Source organism: Amblyomma mixtum, chromosome 6 (genome assembly GCF_055824585.1).
Source record: "Amblyomma mixtum isolate Tamu chromosome 6, ASM5582458v1, whole genome shotgun sequence".
Classification (NCBI taxonomy): domain Eukaryota; kingdom Metazoa; phylum Arthropoda; class Arachnida; order Ixodida; family Ixodidae; genus Amblyomma; species Amblyomma mixtum.
In genome coordinates this window covers 136927369-136949604 of record NC_143017.1, presented here as the reverse complement: position 1 = coordinate 136949604, position 22236 = coordinate 136927369, and the positions used below count along the sequence as shown (strand labels likewise).

Genomic DNA, 22236 nt, shown 5'->3' with positions numbered 1-22236 from the left:
CTGATTGCTCCTCTGTCTTCACTATGGTGAAGCGTATTATTCTTTCCGCTGTTTATTGCGCAGTAGACACCTCCTCATTTCAGCTCACTAGACATCAATTCCTCACAATAGTTTTTTCACTCTGCCTCATCATATCATATATCTGAGATCTTTAGTCTCTCCTCGAATCAACGTTACACTTGCCCTGCCCTTGTGCTCCTGCTGTGTGGAAAAAACCATGAGAAATATACTAGCAGTACCATTTTGTTGACAAAGTCCAAAAAATGCATTGCAAAAGTTTGCTCCCTCCAAGGGTCGCCCTTTATTCCACCCCTGCCTGATGACTCCATTGGTGCTTGTTTGAATTCCTGAATAAGAGGTAATAATAATGCACAGGCCATTTCCATTGTGCTGGCTTGAATGTTCTGGCTTAACCAGTAGCCAGTGCCCCTAGTTAAACTAGTGTGACCTATCTAAACTAAATAGGCTTCCTCCCTCACACTGAATATAAGCTCATACTTGCTAGTCGCAGTAGAGCACATAACCGTAAACAGCATCGCTAATCGCTCGTCTTTCAAGATGAGTCTAAATGCGCTAAAGAAGCTTATTTTTGGTTTTCTGAACTCGGTTTGAATGAAATGATCTTTAGGGTACCGTTTTCTAACTTATTCCTTTAGCTTGCGAATGCTACTTCATTTTAGTGCATAGTTGTAACTTAGGTCTGTCAATATAACTGCATGGGATGGTCTGATTTTCGAGACATCTCTGGTCGTCGGAGTGCTTGGAAGGAAAAAACTCTGCATTGGGTATGGCTGAAATTGTGTACTGGGAGATCGCTGCTAGACTGCTGCTCTTGCCCAGGTACTCGCACGGGGTTTCATCGCCTGGCCGACACGTCCGCACAAGGCTGTACTTCACCAGTGAAAGCCACATCCACTCTTTGCTGACTGTGCTCAGATATGGAGGTCTGCTAGATGTAAGGAGACGGATTCAATGATTCTGCATGCTTGCAGAGAATCAGCGCTGCGATGCTTTGAGCTTTGCCCTTTTTTCTTTTTATAGGAGACCAAGGATGAACAGTGGCGCAGAGCCATGGAATACGTGAATGCAGTCACAGAACTAAACTACATGACTCAGATTGTGATCATGCTGTATGAAGACCCCACAAAGGTGAGGCAAAATTCCACTTCAGTTGATGTAGGACTCAGACAAGCTCACAGCCATCCTACTTGCGCTGTATACCAATGAGCTTTGCTTTGGAGTCTGTCCCTTATTCTTTTGTATCCCAAGTGGCCTTATCTTCGTTCTTATCTTTGACACATTGCAGAGGCATTTATTATGACTTGCACTCTGGATCCTCTAATCTCTGCTGTCTTGGAGAGCATGGCTTTGTTTTGTTTCGAAGCTATGTTTTCTATTTTGATCCCCTTATCTCTGCCATTTTGGAGAGTCTAGCACCAGGTTATCAGCTTTGTTTTGTTTCATATCACATGCTTTTGTTTCCTGAATATTCTCATACTTTTTCTTTTAAAAAAAAAATGCTTGGCATTGAACGATAGCCTTGCTTTGTTGTGCACCTTATTTGTTCCGCACCTGCACCCCTGCATATCAGGAGTTCTTGAAGGGACTGACATGTGACCAGTATTGATCACATACTATGGTGCAGATGAAAAGATCTTGCATCTTATTGATGGAATCAACCAAAGTGCTACAGTCTGTACAAAGAATTGCAGTTTTAAGGGGGAAGCTGGTCTGAGAAAAAAAATTTTTGTTAATGAAGTCACAATAGCGGAATCTTCAGGGAACATGTATTTTTGCGTGCTGATTCGAAATATGTAATTTAATTTTACGTCAAACAAGCCCTTGTGGACTTGTATAATATGTTATGTAACTTTTTGCCGCGAACTTTCAATAAATTTTGCTGCAGGAAACTTGCTCGGACACATGCCATTGGCTTGTCTTCACATGAAACTATGCAGTAAGGGCAAAACTATTATCCTGCCCATCATAGAAGTTGAGTTACAGGGCTTTGAATTTGCCACTTCACAAATGGGAAAAAACTGATGATTTCAGAATACTATAACTCACCTTCTGTAACAGGCAGGATGATAATATTACCCTTATTACATAGCTTGATCTCAAGAGAAACCAATGGCATGCAATCTAGCAAGTTCCCTGCAGTAGAACTCCTTTCAAACTCTCGGCAAAAGTTACTTAACATATTGCATAAGTGCGCAAGGACTTGTTGTACATAAAATTAAATTATATATTTGGAATCAGCATGCAAAAATGCATGCTCCCTGAAGATTTCATTGTTGTGACTTCATTAATAAAAATGTATCTCTAAGACCCTCTTCCCCGCTTAAATATGCACGAACAACTTTAATTTTCATTCACCAGTCAGTCTAAATTGTTGCTCTGTGCTTATTTCAGATGAGTGCAGAACATTACGCAAAACTAAAATACGTAACCTCTGTGATGAAAGTTAGTACTAGTACCCCACATAGCTGTATATGGCAAAACCTGTTGCTGTCACATACATTTTTTTTTTATTCTTTAAAAATAGTGGCATTTTGTTACTACCTCTTCCTCTCATCCTTTTTTATGCATTTTCTGATGTTAGAAAAAAATCTTGTTGGAAAATTGGCATTGCTTCTGTGCCGTCATATGGAGTGCTGAACAAAAAGGCAACATTGAAAAAATAGCACTACGTATCTCTGCCAAAGGGGCACTGTGCCTGTTAGCAGTGCCATGTTAACAAAGATACATAATTATCCATATGTGTGCTACATGCTGAGGACATTCACCAAGGTTACAGCTTTTTTTTTTTTTTCAGCATGTCACTATCTTCCTCACTTTTGCTATTATGCAGGCATGCTGCTCTCATTTACCATTATTTCCGGCATTGGTTACATTTATACAGGAGCTCACAGACCGAAAATTTCTTTCTGTCAGTCTAGATGTGGTGATTTTTGCTCGCATTATAGATGTGTCTGCAATTTGTGGTGTGCTGAAGACAGTCTTCCTTGCTTTACTTCTTCATTGCAGAGGGAATCAAATGAGGGATTTAAAATAGATAGCCAGTACCGCTGTTATAGGAAATTACCTCCAAATTTAATATAAAATGTAAGACAGGAAGCCAACAATGCCTGCTTTTAACACGTATATTTTGAACTGTGTTTAGTGCGATTTTGGCTGCCCCTGCCCCTTCTTAGTTTCATATTTCTCTATGATTTTTCTAAATTGCTACAAAACCTGCCAAATGCCATATCTATAAGTACATTTCAACAAAAATCATTGTGTTGTGGCTAGACAGGAAATCAGCCTGACACTGGCACAGTGCATGAACAAGTTGTCAGTGCAGATGAACCTCTCTGCAGGCCTTGCTTGCAGACTTGCTGGCCTAGTATGGCCTGCATGCTTCATTTACAGCTTGCCATTGTTACGCCCAGGACCAGCACTCAGAAGAGCGCTTCCATGTGGAGCTTCACTTCAGCCCAGGGGTCGTCTGCTGTGTCCAGAAGAACCTGCCCCCAGGCCCTGGGTTCCGCCCTCAAAGCCGCAGCGGGCCGGTGCGTAGGTCCGCTGCCTAGTCTTGAGGGATCTTGACCTTGGATCCCGCAATTGTTGTTTAGTTTGTGTGGGTGGACGATGCAGTTTAGGGCATTAATCTTTAAGCTAAAAGTCACTTGTGCTGTCAAGATCTGTGTGTCTTGGGCAGTTCGCTATGCATGCCTATACGACATGTGCCCACCACCTCTCATGTGAGAATCAGCATTGTAAATTGTGAAAAAGGAAACTTGGATGAAATCTTAATATTTCTCCTCACTGTAATATGTAGTCCTTATTAATGCAAAGTTCTAGGCATATATATGGACATCAGTGCTGTAATAAGTGAATTGAACAGCCCCTAAGAAGTTCCACTAATGAGCTTAAGTCTCTTTGTATGCAACTCTGTTATCATATTGCACACAGTGTGTTTAGACCCATGTGCGTTTATTTAACTCTTTCCTTACCACGGGAAAACAGGCAACTTCAGAGTGGTATGTGTAAATTTTTTTTCACCCATTGTAGCAAATGGAATTCTCTTTTCAATGATATAATTAAAAAACGAATCATATGTTGCTTACGAAAGAAAAAAAATCTTTGATTGGCAAAATTTGGGAGACTTGCACAAAAAGTCATCAGAAATATTAAACATATCTCGTCAAAAAACAGGAGAATAAAAAAAAATCTAGAATGCATTACTGTGCCAAATTTGAGCATTGAAAGTTACAGAATTCTTCATGCTGAGGTTTCTGGTCAGCAAAAAAATATTGGCTGCATGCAGTGCTTTGGGCTACTCCACAGTGCAGTGTCAAGCTGGACCCCGTGCAGTCTTGCAGATTACTGCATCTGCTACACTGCTGGTGGCATGGAATCGTTCAGAACATGCCCAGCACCTTCAGAGAGGCTCTGAAAGCAGCGAACCTCCTTGGTAATGGTGCAATGAAAGTTAATGAGGGGCCATCCGTCGATTGTCCGGGCTGGGTGGAGCACTCCATTCGAACTAAAATAAAATGAATGGACGCCATCCTTTTGCACAAAGCTCTCGCTAGCACTGAGAGTCCAGTGTCAACGCTACAAAATTGCGAGAATGCCATCACTTCTGATCAGGGTCAGTGCGAAAAGAGGATGCCACCTTGGGCACGATGCTTGCGTGATTGCTTTGTATTGACAGGTTCCGCACAAAGTTTAAAAATACTTGCTCATGCGGCTGACAAAAAAAAACAGATTCCGAAAGTGAAGTGCAGTCCTTTTGCAACATTGTGAATGGCATTACTTGTCAGAAGCAGCCCAGATTGCTTAGAATGAGGCATTTCGCGCTATCATTCAAATTGAATGATTTAATTAGGTGCGTCAAGGGAAGAGTTAACAGCAATATGGTTAAGGACAGTTTGAATATGAGCTTGTAAGTAAGTACCATGGCTACCTCTTTATTTGGTTATAGGAGTGTCCTCATCATCTTGTTAGGAATCGCCTGTCACACTGCTGTGCTGGTGGCAGGAGCACCATCTTGGAATTGAACAGATGAAAGGGTAGGCTGCCGATTGACGGCAGCTGAAGCTGGGAAACGTGTTTTCGATTGAACAGAGACAGACAGAAACTTGGATGTCAGCAGCAAGATACATTGGTTACACTGCACGCTGTTGTTTAGGTTCCTGTGTGACGAGGCTGTTCACAGAGCTGTACACATTAGCCCTCTCTAGCTCACTTGGACAAGCCAGGCTTGTCATAAGCCAACTGCCAGTTCTGGCTCTCATGAAGAGTCCAGCTTGTCGTATATTTTCTGGCGCTCTGTGTTCAATTTAAGGCGAGTTAGGATCATCCAAAGCATTTTTTGGCTTGCCAACAGATGGCAGCACGAGTACTAAATGATGATTTTGGTACCTTTTCAGAAAAAAACATGTCTGTTGTGGTTAAAGAGAATCAGTGGAGGATTAAAGTTATTTATGAGTAGTAATCCTTCTGGCGTAGACAGTCACCATGTAGCCTGTAATGTAGCAAACAAATCATGGGCAATCTTCCGTGCTTTGTCAGTACCTGGTCCTCGTCATTGCCATCATCAGTGTAATTATCATTCTTGCCAGCCTGGTTACATCCAGTGCATGGCAAAGGCCACTCCCATTGATCTCTAATTTGCTGTGTCCTGCGCCAACTATCATATCCCTACAAATTTTTGGTGTCGTAGATCTAAAGGTGGACTGAAACTACTGAGTTTCACCAATGAGTTTGGCTCATTTGTGTTATACCTTGTAAGATGGCCACTTTTGGTCTCAATTGGGTCTGAGCCTGATGGAGTGCTATTTGCGTGCAACAACAATGCTGCACATTACTTTTCAACCCTTTTCAATCAGCTGGCCTGTTAGCAGCCAGGTGGCGTGCACAGCCTTTATCAAAAGTATAAGAGCCAAGGGGTTTTCTCCTAAGCCACATAGTGGAGCTCTTGTTTGGTTTATTGGTTTATTTGGGTTTAACCTCCCAAAGCGACTCAGGCTATGAGGGACGCCGTAGTGAAGGGCTCCAGAAATTTCGACCAGCTGGGACTCTCTAACGTGCAATGACATCGCACAGTACACGGGCCTCTAGAATTTCGCCTCCAAAGAAATTCGACCACCGCGGCCGAGGTCGTACCCGCGTCTTTCGGGTCAGCAGCTGAGTGTCATAACCATTGAGCCACCGCGGCGGACTGGAGCTCTTGTAGCATCCATAGAAGAGCTTCTACATTTCAAAGCAGCAAGGATGAGAAGGCTTCTCACCTTCAAGAGATTTAAAACACTGATGATGCATGATGAGCCCCACATCATGGCCTCGAATGAAACCCTTGGGCTCTTTACTTTTGACTGAAGATGTAAATATACCTGTGGTAGATGCCAGTGCCACAATTCAGTCTGGGGACAGCGGTTTTGAAAAAGATGCTATTTTGGAAGAGTGGAGAGCTGGGTCTTTTGGTACATGGGTCGCACAGAATAAAACCAGCAGAGAGAAATAATACCAGCTAAGCGTTGTCCTGATTCATCATGTTTGTGTCCATTCTAGGAGGCTGGTTTTATTGCGTGTGACCATGGAATTTTGTGCCAGGCACGTTTGCTACATGAACCAGGGGTGCGAACACAAAGGTTCTAAATTTCTGCCCTAAATAAGGCTTCTACACCTCCCAACAGTACCGTGAGATGTATTCGCCTAAAGAGCCAAGAAACCTCATTTCAGATATCAAGCCAGTAGAGCATTGCACCTCTGCCTCTGAAGGCCATTCATGTTGCGCGAGTTGTAGCTAACAAATGAGCTTGTAATGAAATAAAAGTAAGCAAGTAACACTTGTTCTAAATATTGTGCACTCTTCATATTGCATGCAAGCAGGCAGTTTGGCCGCTTATTGGTTTGCATTTGTGTGTTTTTTTTTCTTTAAGATGACCTCCATAAATTTATTGAAAATTTCAATTGTGCTTCAGGTACCAGCTCGATTTTGGTCAAGATCAACTTTGATTGCAATTGGAATTGGCTGTGTAGGAATCTCAGCTCTGCATTCTATTCGATCCTGATTGACTTGGCCCAGTTCGAAAGTGCTGACGCGACTGCAATATATCGCTTGAAACCGTCTGAACCTACTAGTATTATGACCTGATGGAGGTTGTCAGGCAGTGCAGACCGTTGTTAGTAGGTTTGCAATGCGTATTGCTGCCTTCCTATTGGTCACCTTGCACAGCAAGCTTTGATTTGTATGGCCTTTCTTTTGAAAATGTGTTTTTCTTGTTCTCTTGTCAGAGAGAAAAGTCGTCAGAAAAGGGTATGCTCGGGGCAACCTCTCATGACCAAGGAGAAAAACCAAGCTGCATCGAGGAGGAGGAAGATGAGCTTACGTTTGAAGAGGAGGGGAAGTACGAAGAAGTATGGTCTGATCATGTAAGTAGGCTTTTGCGAATATCGTTTTTTTTATTCGAAGCGAAAACAGTTGTACCGGAGTGTATTGAACTGGAAAGGGATCGCGAAATAGTTGGATATATTGTAAGCATTGTGCGTGAACCTCATCTTCATTTGTCTATATTCATCATCATCTCTCACCTTTGTCTTCATCGCGAACGCCATTCCTGCGAGTAGTGTAAAGCCTGCTCCGGGCATTCTGCCTCACACGGGGTGGAGGTGCTGGGCACAGATGGGGAGATGACACCGGTGGGGGCAGTTGTCATGGCAGGAGACGGGGTATCCTCAGGACGGCTTGAAGATGAAGGAGGCGATGTGGTTGGGGGTGGTGGAAAAGTTAGCGGACAACAAGAATGAGCGTTGGCATCCTTATGTTGTTTGCCAGATTTGTAAGTAATGGTAAAATCGAATTCCTGGAGGCGGAGAATCCAGTGCCGGAGCTGCCCAGACAGATTTTTAAGAAGGACAACCAATATCAACTCAACATATGTAAAAAATGGCAATAGATAAGCTTATCTGTAACCTGTATGCAAGAATACATTGCACCCACGCTAGTGACACTCTTCTTGCAACAACGTGCTACCAGATGGTGCGCCTGCAGCACACCGCTCGCAAGGCATTGCTAGGTCTAACCTGTTCCACATGGAAGCTACTGCGGATGCTGCTTTGCAGCTGTCCGCTGCCTATCATAAGGTGTCTAATGCTATTACAGTGCACTATAAATAGAAAAAAGCTCATTAAAATTAAAATACAGTTGGTTTCTGCAGTATCTCCAGCAGCGGAGGATGCCACACAAGAGCCGACACTCAGCTTTAGTTAGGCTGGCTTCACCGCATGACCGCGATGTGGCATGGAAAATGACTACAAGAGATTAAACGGCACCCTCAAGCGCACCACATGTTCACTTCATGTAGTGGCTTCACAACGCTCGGCTGTTAAGATGGACTGATAAGATGAACAAATATTATGGTCTTTTCAAGTCTGTGCTAAATCCTAAAGGAAGTATACAATACATTAGGTTAGGGGCACGGTACATCTCTTGAGAAGCTTGCATAGAGGAGTTTGCTGTAGGAACACCAGTCAATTGAAAAAGAGCGACGAGAAGAAGGCGCACGCGGCTAATTTGACCAACCCAGGGCTGGCACTGTGCATTTTGTATCGATGAGTTCAGCGCAGTGTGCACAAAAAAATCAGGGGCACTTCGTTGACCTAAAGTGCGGTGAGGCGAAAGCCTTAAGCGTGGCGTTGCTGCTTGTGTCACTGATGTGTGGATAAGGTGTTAAGCTTCGCCTCTAAGAGCAGAACGCAACAGCGTCTTGCAATGCTGCCAGGGAGCCCATAGAAGGCCATCGCCCAAGTCAGTAAATTGGTTTTTGAGGAAAGGAAATGTATCTGTCTTGCGTATCTCGGTGGACACCTAAACCTCCTCATAACAGGAAGGGAGAAAGATGGGAGTGAACGAAGGCACTGTATTCACTAGATGCGCCTTTGTTCATTCCAAACCATTGAGCTAGCATGGCGGAGTGGTAGCGTGCTTGTCTCGCACTCCGGAGACCGGAGTTTGATTCCCGAGCTCGGCCAATTTCCTACTCGGTTTTTTTTATTTATCTGGTCTCACTAGAAAGGTTAATTAGGCTATTTGGTTAAGTAAGCAATTAACTAAACTCAGTCCCACTTACTTGGAGCATCACTATACCATCCCTTTAATTGGTTGCATGGTTACTAGCCAAAGTACAATTGGCCCCGTTTGAAATTCGTGCACTTTGACGTCACAACCGTTTCGACCAATTGAAAAGCGTGGCATTTCTGTCGAGAACCCCTGCTTACAACAATGAGGCATTAAAGGCTTCCGCCTTAATAAATTGTGTTCTGTGTTGGTGTCAGCGCAGTCTGAGCATACATAACGCTGCCAAACACTATGGCGGTCTGCTGCCAGTGAATTGCAGAGTGTCGTTTTGACCACATTGACATCACTGTGCCGCACACCAAGTCGGGGTGGCATCGCTGTCTGCGTGATGGTGCGTGAGGCATTGAAAAGATCTGTTGAGCACCCCAGTGCTTAATTCAGGCTTAGACGCCCGTTATAAGCAGTGCGACACTGCATTATCATTTGAATTCTGGTGCTTCAGAGTTTGCTGTTTTCCGGCATCACAGCCCAAGTCTTCGAATTAAGCTGTCTGCCAACTCAAATTGTCCAGTTATATTTACATTACAAATTACTAGACTGCAGAACTTTTATGAATGTATCTGGGATTTTGAATGAACCGATGTTGAATTATCTATGTATGAAGTTGGCAACTTGCCACAGGATTTTTTTTTTTTAAGGAGGCTGTGAGCAATCCCTTGACAATGGCAAATTAATACATTTAATGGGTAAAGCATGTCACCATGTACATATTAATCAATTTGCACGATCCTACACGTGGACTAAACTTCACAGCACATAATGCTTAGGAACGAAGTGAACAGAACACTTTTCTCTGTTTCTTGTTCCCTGAGCTGCAAGTTGAGGGAAAATGGTGAAGAGAATTCAAGATTGCATTAATGGCAGCCGAATATTGTAGCTTTAATTTCTGCTGTGTTGTTCCATCTTTTTATTTTTGTGGTAAAATTGCTTGTAAGGTGCACTACCTATTTTTGTTTTAAGGTGTTTTCAGTCTGACAAAAGAGGTGTTTTATGGCTCCTAAAGATTTAATTCGAGGCTCTATTGTTATAGTGTTGAAATAAAGCAATAGGTGTTATTTCATGAAGACAAGTTCTTTATTTATTTATTTATTCTATTTTCTTTGTGGTAGTATGTTTTCTCTGTCTGCCGTAAAATGCATCAAATGTAAACTTCTTTTTTTTTTGTGCGTACAGGAATCTCCGACCATCCTAGACGATGATGCCAGCTCAAGAGCAAGAGTGTCTCCGTCAAGAAGTTCTGTTTCAGTGGTCCCTTTGTTCCTCTCATCGCAGCCAATTCCAATTGGAAAGGTTTTGCAGTGCACCGCTATGGAGGCGGGTGAATGTGAGTTCGCTTGTTATGCACTTCTGAGACCAAAGTGATCTATTTTTGATGACTTGCATACTCTCAACCATACTCTCAACCCCATTAGTTGTTTGAGAAGAGTTTCAGTGATTTTAGCATTAAGGATAGGATCAAAGACCGAACTTGTGAGAACCTTTGCAAGGATGTGGAGTTTTCATAGTGTTTTGCGGTGTTTACATTGTTTTCTTTGCAACATGTGTTGCAACTTGTAGCTATGTGTTTTATTGTAGTGCACGCTAGAGCTGTCATCACCACACCCACACCTGCAGCTACCCATTCTGTTGCCACTTCAAAAGGTAAAGAGTCTGACGTTGCTTCAAAAGACGTGTATCTGTCATGTACGTGTGCTTCTGTGTTTGACCTCAATTTGTACGTCCTGTTATGCTTTAAATGTGCATTGCAATACTCAAATGACATCATGGCAGTGAGATTCAGAGAGCCTTTAAAGCCGTAGCATGTCGAATATGTGACTGACGTTCAGCAGAATAACTATGTCGCTTCGTAAAACGAGTTGTGCTGCAGAACCAGTTTGTGAGACATTTTTTAGAACCTGTACAAGCAAAAAAGTCGGTGCAGTACACTCAATTCATTGCATGAGCATCTGGACCTATGTGTTGAAATTAACAGGTTTGCTCTGTTGTCATTGTCGTTTACCCCACACAGTGGCCAATCAGTGATAGCGGGGTAGGGGGGGTTTGGCCAGCCAAGTGACGAAGGGCAGATGTTAGTTTTTCTGGCCCTGGGCTGCAAATGTTACTCGGTACAATGCATGGTGCTCTGTTGTCTCCGTTTTTGGAACTGCTTTCTTGAGCTTTGCCGTGCGAATGATTAGTGCTATTCATGTAGGGTAGATTAGTGCGTCGTGAGGTGGCAGTTAAGCATTACCATAACACGCCCATCATTCATCTGCGCACGCTTGCCTCTAAGCAGTGCCCGGAGATGAACGTCTGAAGCTGTACCCAATCGTACGATGCAACTCGGACAGCCAGCGACCGAGAAGTTTGGACAGCGATGCCGCTGAGCCTCCGAAGGTGGACAAAGGTGAGCCAGACTGGGCGACCACATCACGTTTGCTGTCAGTGCGTCCGCGCCGAATTGTTCTTCGGTGCAGTTCGCATCAAAGTTGTTGCTTTTCAAGTTGCAGAAAAGAAGTTACAATTTTCACTCCTCCTAGTGCTGCATTCAGCATCAATTGAGCCTCAACACTCTCAGTCTTACTGTAGGCACACAAACTCTGTACCAGTTCTAAAACTTGAGTCTGGTTTGTGTGGCACATTATGCTGTCCCCCAAATTACTGCCACTTGATTTTTCTGCCTAGCTCTGTTAGCTTTAAATCGCTAGATTAGTCTGCTTGGGCAATTTTTTAGCACTTTTCTTGGCCCCGCGGTTTTATTTTAATCTTTATCATATATGCTAATCAATTATGTTTTTCCTTAAGGTTTGACGTTGAACTGGCCTCTTGTTAATATTATTTTTGCATTTTTTTTGCATGCGTGTTTGCATCTGAGTTTGCTTCCCTAGTGCCTCAATTGGCTACCTGTTCTGTGGCTTTGCTGCTAATTGGCATGCCCACTGCTGCTGCTGCCGCTTTTGCTGCTCATTTATTTCTTATGGGGGCTTCTTTTTTTGTGTCCTGTGTTCCAGGCATCTACTGCATTCTTGCTTCCAAACATCCAACACATTGCGCATGCTTATATTAATGCAAACCGTAGTACATAGTGCTTTTAAGGAAGATGAATTAGAAGCCCTTCATGTAATGGTTTTGCATGTCTTTCAGTTAAGCCTTATTTTAATAGAGTGGCCCTTTTTTTTTTGCTTACTGGCATTGTTCAAAGCTTTGTGCAGTTCCAGTCTCAGAGCGATTCCCTTGTTACTTGCAATTCCCTAATTTCTAGGCCCACTGTCTTCAGAAATATTATCCATATGTTCACTAGCTAACATAAAAAAAAAAGCAACTGAGTTGAGATAGTAAAAGTGCTCAGTTCATCTGAAACAAGATCATGTCTAGGCATAGCACAATCTCAGAAGGAGCTGCGAGCTCACTCTATTCACTGTTACATACATTAGCATGCAAAGAAGTTAACTTGGTTCCCCCAAAGCCTAACAGCAAAGCTGACCATTCCTTATGAAAACACTGCCAGAATGCCTGACTTAAAGAAGTGCTGGCTGAATGGTATAGCTCATTGTTTTTTTCTTGTGTTCACTTTAATGGTTGTAGTTTCTTTTCTAGTATGTAAGCTGTGCCTTAAGGGTTTTGCTGAAAGTAATATATGTGCCAGTAAGCAGTTTTGTTAGGATCAGTTGCTTTACATCTAACAGTCAAAATTACTTGCTGCTTACTCCACTTCAAATACATGAGACTGTGATCGATCCTAAGCACCATGTGAAATAAGCAATAAAAATTGAGCGAGTCTGAGTTTGCAGGATAAAAAGTGCAGGTGATAAAAGGAATCGCAATAAATGGTCATGTGACATTATCTAAGGAAGTATTGAAAGGGGTTGCTTAGTGCTGCCTAGCATTGCACAGACCTAGCTGCATTACGTCCAACTTCATTAGCATAATCTGGTTATAGCTTCTGCCCTTGAAGTAGCCTTTGCATGACTATTCAGTCAAATTCGACCTTTGTATGTCACTAGCTGAGAACTTCGCAACTTTTGTGCAAGTTTGATAACCTTGGGAACAAGCATTTTAGTTTTCACTGTAAACTTTTGTCTGATTTCGTTGATTTTTTTTTTATTTTTGTCACACTTCAGCTCTAAGCATTTGATGTTTACGGAGTTGCCCATTTCTCATGAGGGGCAATCATTTTTGTACTGGGTTTTTGTACAGGCCGGGCGCCCGTCCTGTCATGTCTTTCTATGTATTCATCTGAAAAGTTAGCGCTGTTTAAGTCTGAAGAAAAGAAATTGATTGGATTCGAGTGTGACCATCCGAACCCGCGTTTTTTTAATGCACACTCCATTCATTCTACCTGACGGTGTAGGCCCTTACTGGTAAAACTCTGGCAATCATGGGTGGACAGGTTTTTTTTTTATTCAATTTTGACATTTTTTTTTGTTTAATCCAGCTGTGAACCTGTGAAAAGCCAGTTTTGAGTTTGTTCTTCAAAATAACCGAGCTTATATAACCAACAAATGCATGTGTAACTTGCTTTTGCTCTTTTCATTTTTATGTGTGATGCAGCAGGCATTTTGTTCAGACATTATGGGGTTTAATTGGAGGAGATATATATGTTCTCCCCGTTTAACTGCGGCTGACACAGTTCAAAACCGCCCGGACCCCACCCCGTGGTCGCGTACGCTACCGAGCCCTCGCCGACCACGGAGGGAACAAAGGAATGACACACTAGCTGACACAAACAAGGCATTTATTACTAACACAACAATAACGCCAGCTAGCAACAAAATACACTGAGGAATCGAGGACGTCCGACTCACCAGCACGGTTACGAGCGAATGTTCACCCACGCTAGGGCAAGGGAAAACTCCGAGGCCAGACGGGACGGACTGGCGGGAGCATGTTCCGACCAGGAGGCGCCCGTCGACAAAGAGCGGAGCCGTGCGCTTTCCTGGTGCCGAGCAGAAGAGACCCGTCTCTCCCCCGTGCGCGAGCAGCAAACGCGCCATCCGTGGCGCTGGTGTCGCTGCAACGCAAGCGCCCTCCCCTGTTAGTTAAAGTAACATAACTAAGGAGAGTGCGTTGCGGTAGTGCTAACCACAGTTGATGGTGCATTGCAGGAAAGCGAACCACAGGGGACGAGTGCGTCCCCACAACATAAAGTACGATTTTCAGGCACATACTTTTGGAACCTAGCATACTCTCCTTTGTAATACCTGAACATCTGGCTCTCACTAAATAGTTATTTGTTACCTCTTAATTAATGGGCTTAATAATTAGCGGATCTTGCAAGTCACAGCCTTAGCTGTTTTTGCGCGCAGAAATTTTGCATTATAAATTGCTGGACAGCAGGCCAGTGTAGCAGTCAGTCTGCATAATATTGTACATAGCAGATGTCTAATGGTACATACATGTGCTTGTTCCTTGCATTATGCTTGCACCCATGCTAGTAGTTACATGCATTTAGTGCTTAATGCCTGACAGGCGGGCTAGATTTAAACAGTACGCAAAAGCTGCTGCATCAACTTCTGTACAGATGTTCCAACTGTATCACCGTGGATGGAGACCGGTCTCTCTCAAACTGCGGGTTCAGTTTCCGCTCAGGTTTTACATTTTTCAGATTGATGGCATTTGGTGACATGTGAGTTACATTAAATGCCAGTTTAGTACTAAATAGTGAAGGAAATGCATAGCAACAAGGTGAAAAATTTTGCTCATTTTCAAACTAAGTTCTTTGTGGGCGAAGGCACTGAAACCTTCCATCGTTTCCCTTCATCTTCCTTTGCCCTATCTTTTCCCAGGACGATTGGTAGCAGGTTGTGCCAAAGTTATTTCTCTCAAAAAATTATGCATTTCCTGTTTAATGTACTGTCAACAGCAAAAGTTTACAAGATGTGGGTGTGGTCGCAAAAAATTATTTCTGCACAGTGACGCAAGCCAGTTACCTGAAATGTCTGCGAGTATATGAAGTGATGTATGTACTCCATCTACTGGTATTAGCATCACTCAACTGGGTCTAGAGACAGGGCTCCAGTAATTTTGTTCCAGAGTGCACATGTCCCATAAACTCTTGCTGCCAAGTGTAGTATTTGTAGATGACCACGCAGTTTAAGTTTTCTTCATAGTGCTCAAACCAGTACCATCATTAGACTTCTTGTCACCAAATGCTGCCACTCTGTGATGTTTGAGTTTAATCTATTTGTGACAGTCTAGGCAGGAGAGGCATTCACCGTTGGCATGCGACAGCTTGTAGGTTAAGGAAATCCCCCGCTGTTGTCAGTGTGCTTGACATAAAGTTGTTGCATTCCAGGTGCTCAGGGAGCATTCGCTTTGTTGGCGGTTGAAGCCTGGTGTGGCGCTTTCTATTTTCTTCCCATCACCGTGTGACAACGCGTGCTGGCAGTTCACGGCTTGCTGTACCCAGCAGAGCACCATACACCACCATTGTACTCCAGAAGATAAAGTTCTTCTCCAAGTTCTTTTACCATCCTTTCCTAGTTTTGCCGCCTGCTTTCTATTGTTTGCATGCTGCCTGGCTTTAGCCTCTTTCTCACTGTAGTCACTCTTTGTTGCATGCTTTTGCTCTTGATTGTGTCTTGTATCTAGGTATAACTGCATGGTCTTGAACAATACCTTTTGTTTATTTGTCTGTGTTTCTGTTTCCTCTGCAGCTGGCATAGCATGGCTGCAGGTTTCATTCTCCTGCTCACTGGACACGATTATTCTCTCTTATTTTGCCCCCTCACTGCTCATTATTTGCCTTCAGCATTTTACTTGTTCTCTCTTTGCTTGCAAAGGGTATTTACTGTCTGCTTCCCGTCAGACTTGACTTTTTTTTCTTTTGGTCTCGAGGTTAGAGCGCCTCTTCTTCCGCAACGACGACACACTAGTGCATGTCCAGGACTTTCTTTCCTCATCTTCTGTTCTCCATCACTGCTTCGTTTCTGGATACTTGGTGAGAGGTGTGTGGTGTTCTTCTGGTTGACCAAAACCGTGTGCCTTTGTTGGTTCTGTGCTTTAGATGGCTTTCACAGGCACCGTCATTCTGTCCCAGGGCAATTGAGCTCCTATCTGAGGATTTGCAGCGTCGCTGACCTCCCTAAGGTCTTTGGTGAGTGCGTTTCCTGTTTTTTTTTTGCGTGCTGCATCAGTTACCTGATATGCTTAGCTCTTGCATCTGTAAAGTTTGTTGTGTTCATGCTGTGTGACTTATGGGTGGACTGCAGGCTTGCTCTGTTGCTTTTTGTTGGGCCAGCTTAAAGGCAGTGCTCAATGGAAAGGGGGTATGTTATGCTCTATGCCCCTCTGTTTGAACAGGAAGCTGGCAGCTTTAGTTAAGTAAGATTGATCTTTGTGTTAGAGAGTAGCATACTGGCATTTTAACTATACCAGTTTACCTTGTTGCAAGAGTGCTTCTCTCGTGGCTGTGGAAGGGTATGTCTTCTTGCTGTGCATTCTCTCCATTTGTTGTGCTGCTGAAGTGGTGGCAAAGGCCTGGAAACATTCTTGTCTGAATTCATTTCTAGGTTCTTCTGGGAGCCTGTTTAGTACGGCAGTGATCAGTGGTTCTTCCAGCGCTCCAGACTTGAAAAATCTCTTTCCCACTGCTGTTGCTGGTGAGGACATTGTCACACAATCCTCGGGTCTGAGAAAAGGGGTATTGTACGGTAGTCTTGTTAAAGTGGAATTACTTTTTTTTTTGGTCCAGAAGGAGAACTTTGGGAATCAAATTGTCTTCACTGTTCAGTGCACATTAACAACCATACAACCATATGCTTATGGAGTGTCCGTATGCTCGTCACAGGAGCCACTGCAGTGATCTGACTTAGCTGAACTGGTTGGCTGGTGCTGATTATATCTCAGTCATGTCAGCACATCAGTCAAGACCAGTCCTGGGCACTTTTTATCAGCGGTTCTCCTGAAAGTAGCTTCTAGCTTTTGTTGCGGCGTCCTTGGAAAGCATTCTGCATTGTACACTCCACAGCATAGATAGCTCTAAAAAGGAATTTATTAATTTGAAATCATTGGGCTCATTGACACTAAGACCCCACATCGGCCAAAAAATTGTGGCGTTACAAAACTCACGATTGGTCGAAACTGTGTGGCAATCAAAGGCAGGAAAATGTTAACCAGTATTAGTCAGTACTAGTACTTACAACTGCACCATCTACAAGTGAATTGAATAGAATTAAAATGAAATTGAAAAAGAATTTCAGTGGAATTGGATTAGCTTTGGAATAAAATTAGAATAGGATTGGAATAGAATTGCAATGCTTTTACATTACTCACACTTAAGTTTCTTAAGTGCCCACGGTCATTTTTTGTATTTGTTTATGAACAGGAAATAAAAAAAAAAGCCTTGACAAGTAGGCTGGTGCTTTGAACCAGTGTTAAATGGAAACTTTTGAAGAATTCACAAGCTTGGTCTGTGCCTTGTTTCTGCAAGCATCATAGCACTCTGCCATGAGCACAGGGCTCGCACTATGTGCACGGTTTTGTTGCAAGGATAGGGAGTGAAAAGTTTAGGGAAAGGCCACTAATGCTCTTTTTGTTGTTGTGTTTTTGCAAGATGGCTTGTGGACACTCCCTCACCTTAACTGCACGCACGCATGCATCGCAGATGGCATAGTGAGCGTACCTTCCATCCGGCCCTTGGAAACACTGCACAACGCGCTTTCCCTGCATCAGTTGGACCAGTTTCTGGGCAAGGTGACTAGTACAACGTACAGACTGCTCCTGAGCTCTGTTCCCAAGGTGCCCACAGCCGGTACCACATTCAGCAACAGCCAGTTCTCAGCCCTGCCAGTCGCTTCACCCTCAAGCAGTAAGCAGGGTTCTCTCTTTATTTTTTTTTTTAACCCTTTCTTCCTCACTTTCTTTTTCCTGCCCTTGTGGGCACTGAGTTAAGCTAACACAAGCTGGCACTTGGTTGATTTTATAAATTCTAGCATGTCTGGTGCCTGTTATTTGACGACGTTGCAGTTCTCAGTGGACTGAAATATGATTGAGCTGCCGTGGTGACTCAGTGGTTATGGTGCTCAGCTGCTGACCTGCAAGATGCGAATTCAATCCAAGCTGCAGTGGTCAAATTGCGATGGAGGCGAAATTCTGGAGGCCCGTGTACTGTGCAATGTCAGTGCACGTTAAAGAACACCAGGTGGTTGAAATTGTCGGAGCTCTTCACTACGGCGCCCCTCATAGCCCGAGTTGCTTTGGGATGTTGAACCCACATAAACCCTGAAATATGATTCAGTGCATACTAAAGAGAGCGGTTCTAAAGTCAAGAATCATCAGCAGAAAATTGTTTGCTGCTATTGCTGCTGATGACAGGCAACCAACAGCCATGGTTCAGATGTGGCCAGCTCCTATTTCCAGCTTAGGCTCATGAAAACAAATATAAACCAGGAAAAGACATTCAGGCCCCCTTCATTCATATTACTAGCAGAGAATAATATCCAGAACGGGAGCTTATGGGTTTTCTGATGTTTCTGATGTTCCAGTCTGTGAAAGCCGCTAGGATAGCTTGATACCATGTGGAAATGTTGCACAGGATGGTGAGCTGTTCTAGTTGATTCTTTTCTGCATCATGCTATTTTGTTGCCATCTGTCACGTGACTGCAGGCAACAGTGAATGACGCAGCAGGTTTGAAAGAAAAAGGATTGTGTGTGCTGCAAGATGAAAGCAAGTTTCAGGGGATCCTGGGGTGTTTCCAGGTATGATATGGAGTGGACCGCCATCATTTGTGTCTAGCAGTGGGCCATCAACGCCAACATCATCAACCTTGGATATTTGGACAAAGCTGCGCCAGATGACGGAGAACGAGTCCAGTGCAGCGGAGTCATCGGGCACCACCAGCAGAAATAGCTACAGCACACCACCTTCACCGCACGACCCACGGTACTACAACAACAGCCTCTGAGCCCCTCCATTCTCACCATACAGTGGTTGACATGGCCCTGTAAATAATCAAGACAGAAAAGCACCTATTTTTTGTAACTGCAGGATTGAAAATGTACCATAAGTTGCTCCATGCAATCAGAACACCGCCTTAATCTAAGGATAGCATCTCTCTTGTATTTTTTTCCCCTCACTTTGGTATGTTTTACTCGCTTTGTTGAATAAATAGTTGTACAGAAAAATTGAGTGCTGTATCCATATTTCTCAGTGAACATTGATCAGGAAGAACAAAACCAAGAAAATCACTGGAAGCCAATTGCCAAACTTTTGCATTAGACCGAGTGGGTGTAACATTTATGATAGCATATAGCATTTGAAGAGATCTGTTTCTGTGCTGCTAAAAGAGCTCCATGTATGTATTGAACCGTGGTGTTGGTTCAGGTGAAGGGGTAATCGTACCCTGAAATTTGCATTTTAATGCGGTAGCATAAAGAGCCTCATTGGGGAAACAGTGTGTCATCGGTCATAAAATTTGCTGGTTGGCTGAAGGGAAGCAGCACCGCCAAACCAGATAATTCCCATTGGCTACAGGGAAGTGGCGTCGTCAGACTGGATGTGACGTCACTTAAGGCGCCAACAGCTCTAATGCTGTTGCCTACACATAATATAATCACGTGTCGCTATGAATTTTACCTGAACTGTGTAAAATGTAAATGTTTCACCTTCTGTTTGCCTTGAAGGAATTGGTGAGCGCTAAAAAACCGCGGAAAAAGGACGAACACATAGGACGAAGCGCTTTCTAACAACTGTTTTAATCTCAAAAGGAACATGACTAAATACACACATTTGACGTCTTATCATGCACAGAAGAGGGAGGTACGCACACGCTGACAAGAATAAAAATGAAGGGAAAAAAGGAAAACAGGTAAAAACTATGCGCGCTTAGAACAGCCGAAGATTGCTATTCTTGAGATAGGTTAATTCAGTTCCCCCTAACATCACCGAAGGGGAGCCGACGCATTGCTTATCCATTGCTATCCGCATTGCTTATTGCTTATCTCGAGGGATATTCCTTGACACTGATTTTACGGTACATTTGCCTTTGGTTATTGTGGCCTCTTAAACCATAGTCCTCCACTTGGTTACTTGATGCTTGCTAAATGTCTACCTGCTCGAAAATGTACCAGTAGATATCCTCGTGTTTACGTTGCAAGTTTATCTTGACTTTCAGCACTGCCAAAACAAGTGCCACATGTGTCTTCTCTCGTCCTTCAACAGCGTTTCGCAGTGGAAAACACCCTTTCCATGGGGAGCACTGCTGTGTCATGTTCATATCGCGCATTACACTGCGGTCCAAGTGCTGATGGGTCTCAGCAGCAGACTTAATTATGGGGCAAATGCCTATCCGACCACAGCAGAGGGAGGCTCCTCATGTAAAGTAGGGACCATGGAGTAAGATATGCAGAAGTGCTAACGTCAGTTGGCGCATTCGATGCATGTCAATAATGCCGCGCTGACATCATACGTTCAGTGTTTTCCTTCTTTTTAGTCTTCCCTCAGCTCCCTCTCCCCTACGCGATGGGCTATTCTGTGTACCCATGTGCTGTGAGATGTCAGCGCACATTAAAGATCCCCAGGTAGTGGAAATTATTCTGGAGATTTCAACTATGGCACCTCTCTCTCTCTCACCTTTGTCCCTTTCCTTACGGCGCGGTTGAGGTGTCTGCTGAGAATTGAGACAGTTACTGTGCCTTTCATGTCCTCAGAATTTTTCTTCAATTTTTTCTGATACTCTGGCTCAAATAACTCGTCTAAGAGCTACTGAGCCGGAGTACCCAAGAAAATGGAGGAAAAATTGTTTTGAGAACATGAAAGATGCAGTAACTGAGCTACTGAGCCGGAGTACCCGGGAAAATATAGGAGAAAATTTTGAGGACATAAAAGGCACAGCAACTGTCTCGATTATTGGTGAGCACCTCAAGCTGCGTTTCAGTGGAGGCGAAACGCAAAAGGTGCCCATGCGCTGTGTGATGTCAGTGCACCTCAAGATCCCCAGGTGGTCGATTTTATTCATTCGGGAGACCTCCCAGTTCTTTCTTCCTTCACTCCCCCCTTCCCTTTCCTTACAGTGCGTGTCCTCCAAGATATGGGAGACAGTTACTGCGTCATTTCCTTTCCTAAAAAAACAATTTTTTCCTCCATTTTCCAGCTTACCACTTACTAGCGCCTAGGGTACCTCAATCCCCTTAACATCTTTCTAGTGACTCAAGTACCACCAAGATTACCATTACCAGCCTTTCAGTACCACCTGCGTGTCGACATTGCTGCGAAACGAATGCAGCGGTAAACGGAGCAGTGATCGCAGCGACGACAAGCTATATATATTTACCTCGTGTTACGTCATGAATTCATCTCTGGGGTGCGCTACGAGGCAAGAATTGGTCGCCTGTTCTTGTGGAACGTGCAGACTGTAACCAGCTGAGTGGGCTGGACTGTCTCGCAAAATCAAGGATATTTCACAAAGAATGGTGTGTAGGTTCTTTTTGTTCATACTGAACTAACTGAATCGAGCTAACGTACCTATCCTAGAACTTGAAGCTGCATTCAACGTAACCTGTGTTGGCGTGGTGCCCCTATGATGTGCACATACACTCGCAGTCAAAAGTAAATGGAAGGGGACTTTGTCAAAAAAATTTAATTTCTTTAAATCTAAAGCATATTGGTCCATGCTTGTTGGTGCACAGTGAACTTCGCAAAATCACAATTAGGCTACACATATGTATTCACGGATGCATGAATTGTGGGGCCAATGATAAAATTTTTTCGTGAATATTGCCTTCCATTTACTTCTGACGGCACCTGTACATACTTTTGGGCACTGTCTAGCACCAGCACTGTGGGTCCTTGCCCCTACAAGTCGCCTTTGCTGTAGATACGGTGCTACGATAGAGAGGGGACTCGTTTTTAAAGAGCGCTGATCAAGCCTAGCAATATTGCAGCTGGGCTAAAACACGGCCGCTGTGATCAGGCTTGATCCCGGGTACTCCGGCCGCTCCGGCTCAGTAGACAGCCATGCAGGCACTCCAAGGGAGAAGTGAAGCGCTTCGAGCGTACAGGGTGAGAGCACAGGAGAAAGATTGGTATAGGTTGGTGAGCAGGGCAGTTGGGACAGGAAGGTGAGGAGATGGTAGGGCCATACTGAGGGTCAGTGTCAAGTGCACCAGCGCGGGTCTAGATGTTGACATAA

General features: G+C 43.8%; 1 protein-coding gene across 36 annotated transcripts in view; it reads left to right on the top strand.

Moving 5' to 3' along the window:
* Positions 1 to 19231, top strand: part of l(1)G0196 (inositol hexakisphosphate and diphosphoinositol-pentakisphosphate kinase) — a 60587-nt gene extending 41356 nt beyond the window's left edge. For 19 of the 36 annotated variants that reach the window (XM_089549273.1, XM_089549299.1, XM_089549291.1 and 16 more), the window contains 12 exons: positions 841 to 955; positions 1042 to 1149; positions 3432 to 3551; positions 7285 to 7422; positions 10301 to 10451; positions 10703 to 10768; positions 11400 to 11513; positions 15949 to 16053; positions 16146 to 16202; positions 16618 to 16707; positions 17712 to 17915; positions 18785 to 19231. In XM_089549273.1, the coding sequence (XP_089405399.1) occupies positions 841 to 955; positions 1042 to 1149; positions 3432 to 3551; positions 7285 to 7422; positions 10301 to 10451; positions 10703 to 10768; positions 11400 to 11513; positions 15949 to 16053; positions 16146 to 16202; positions 16618 to 16707; positions 17712 to 17915; positions 18785 to 19011 (1495 nt within the window). In that variant the 3' untranslated portion in view covers positions 19012 to 19231. The other 17 variants (XM_089549272.1, XM_089549296.1, XM_089549305.1 and 14 more) reach the window with 14 other exon arrangements.
* The last annotated feature ends 3005 nt before the right edge of the window (positions 19232 to 22236 follow it).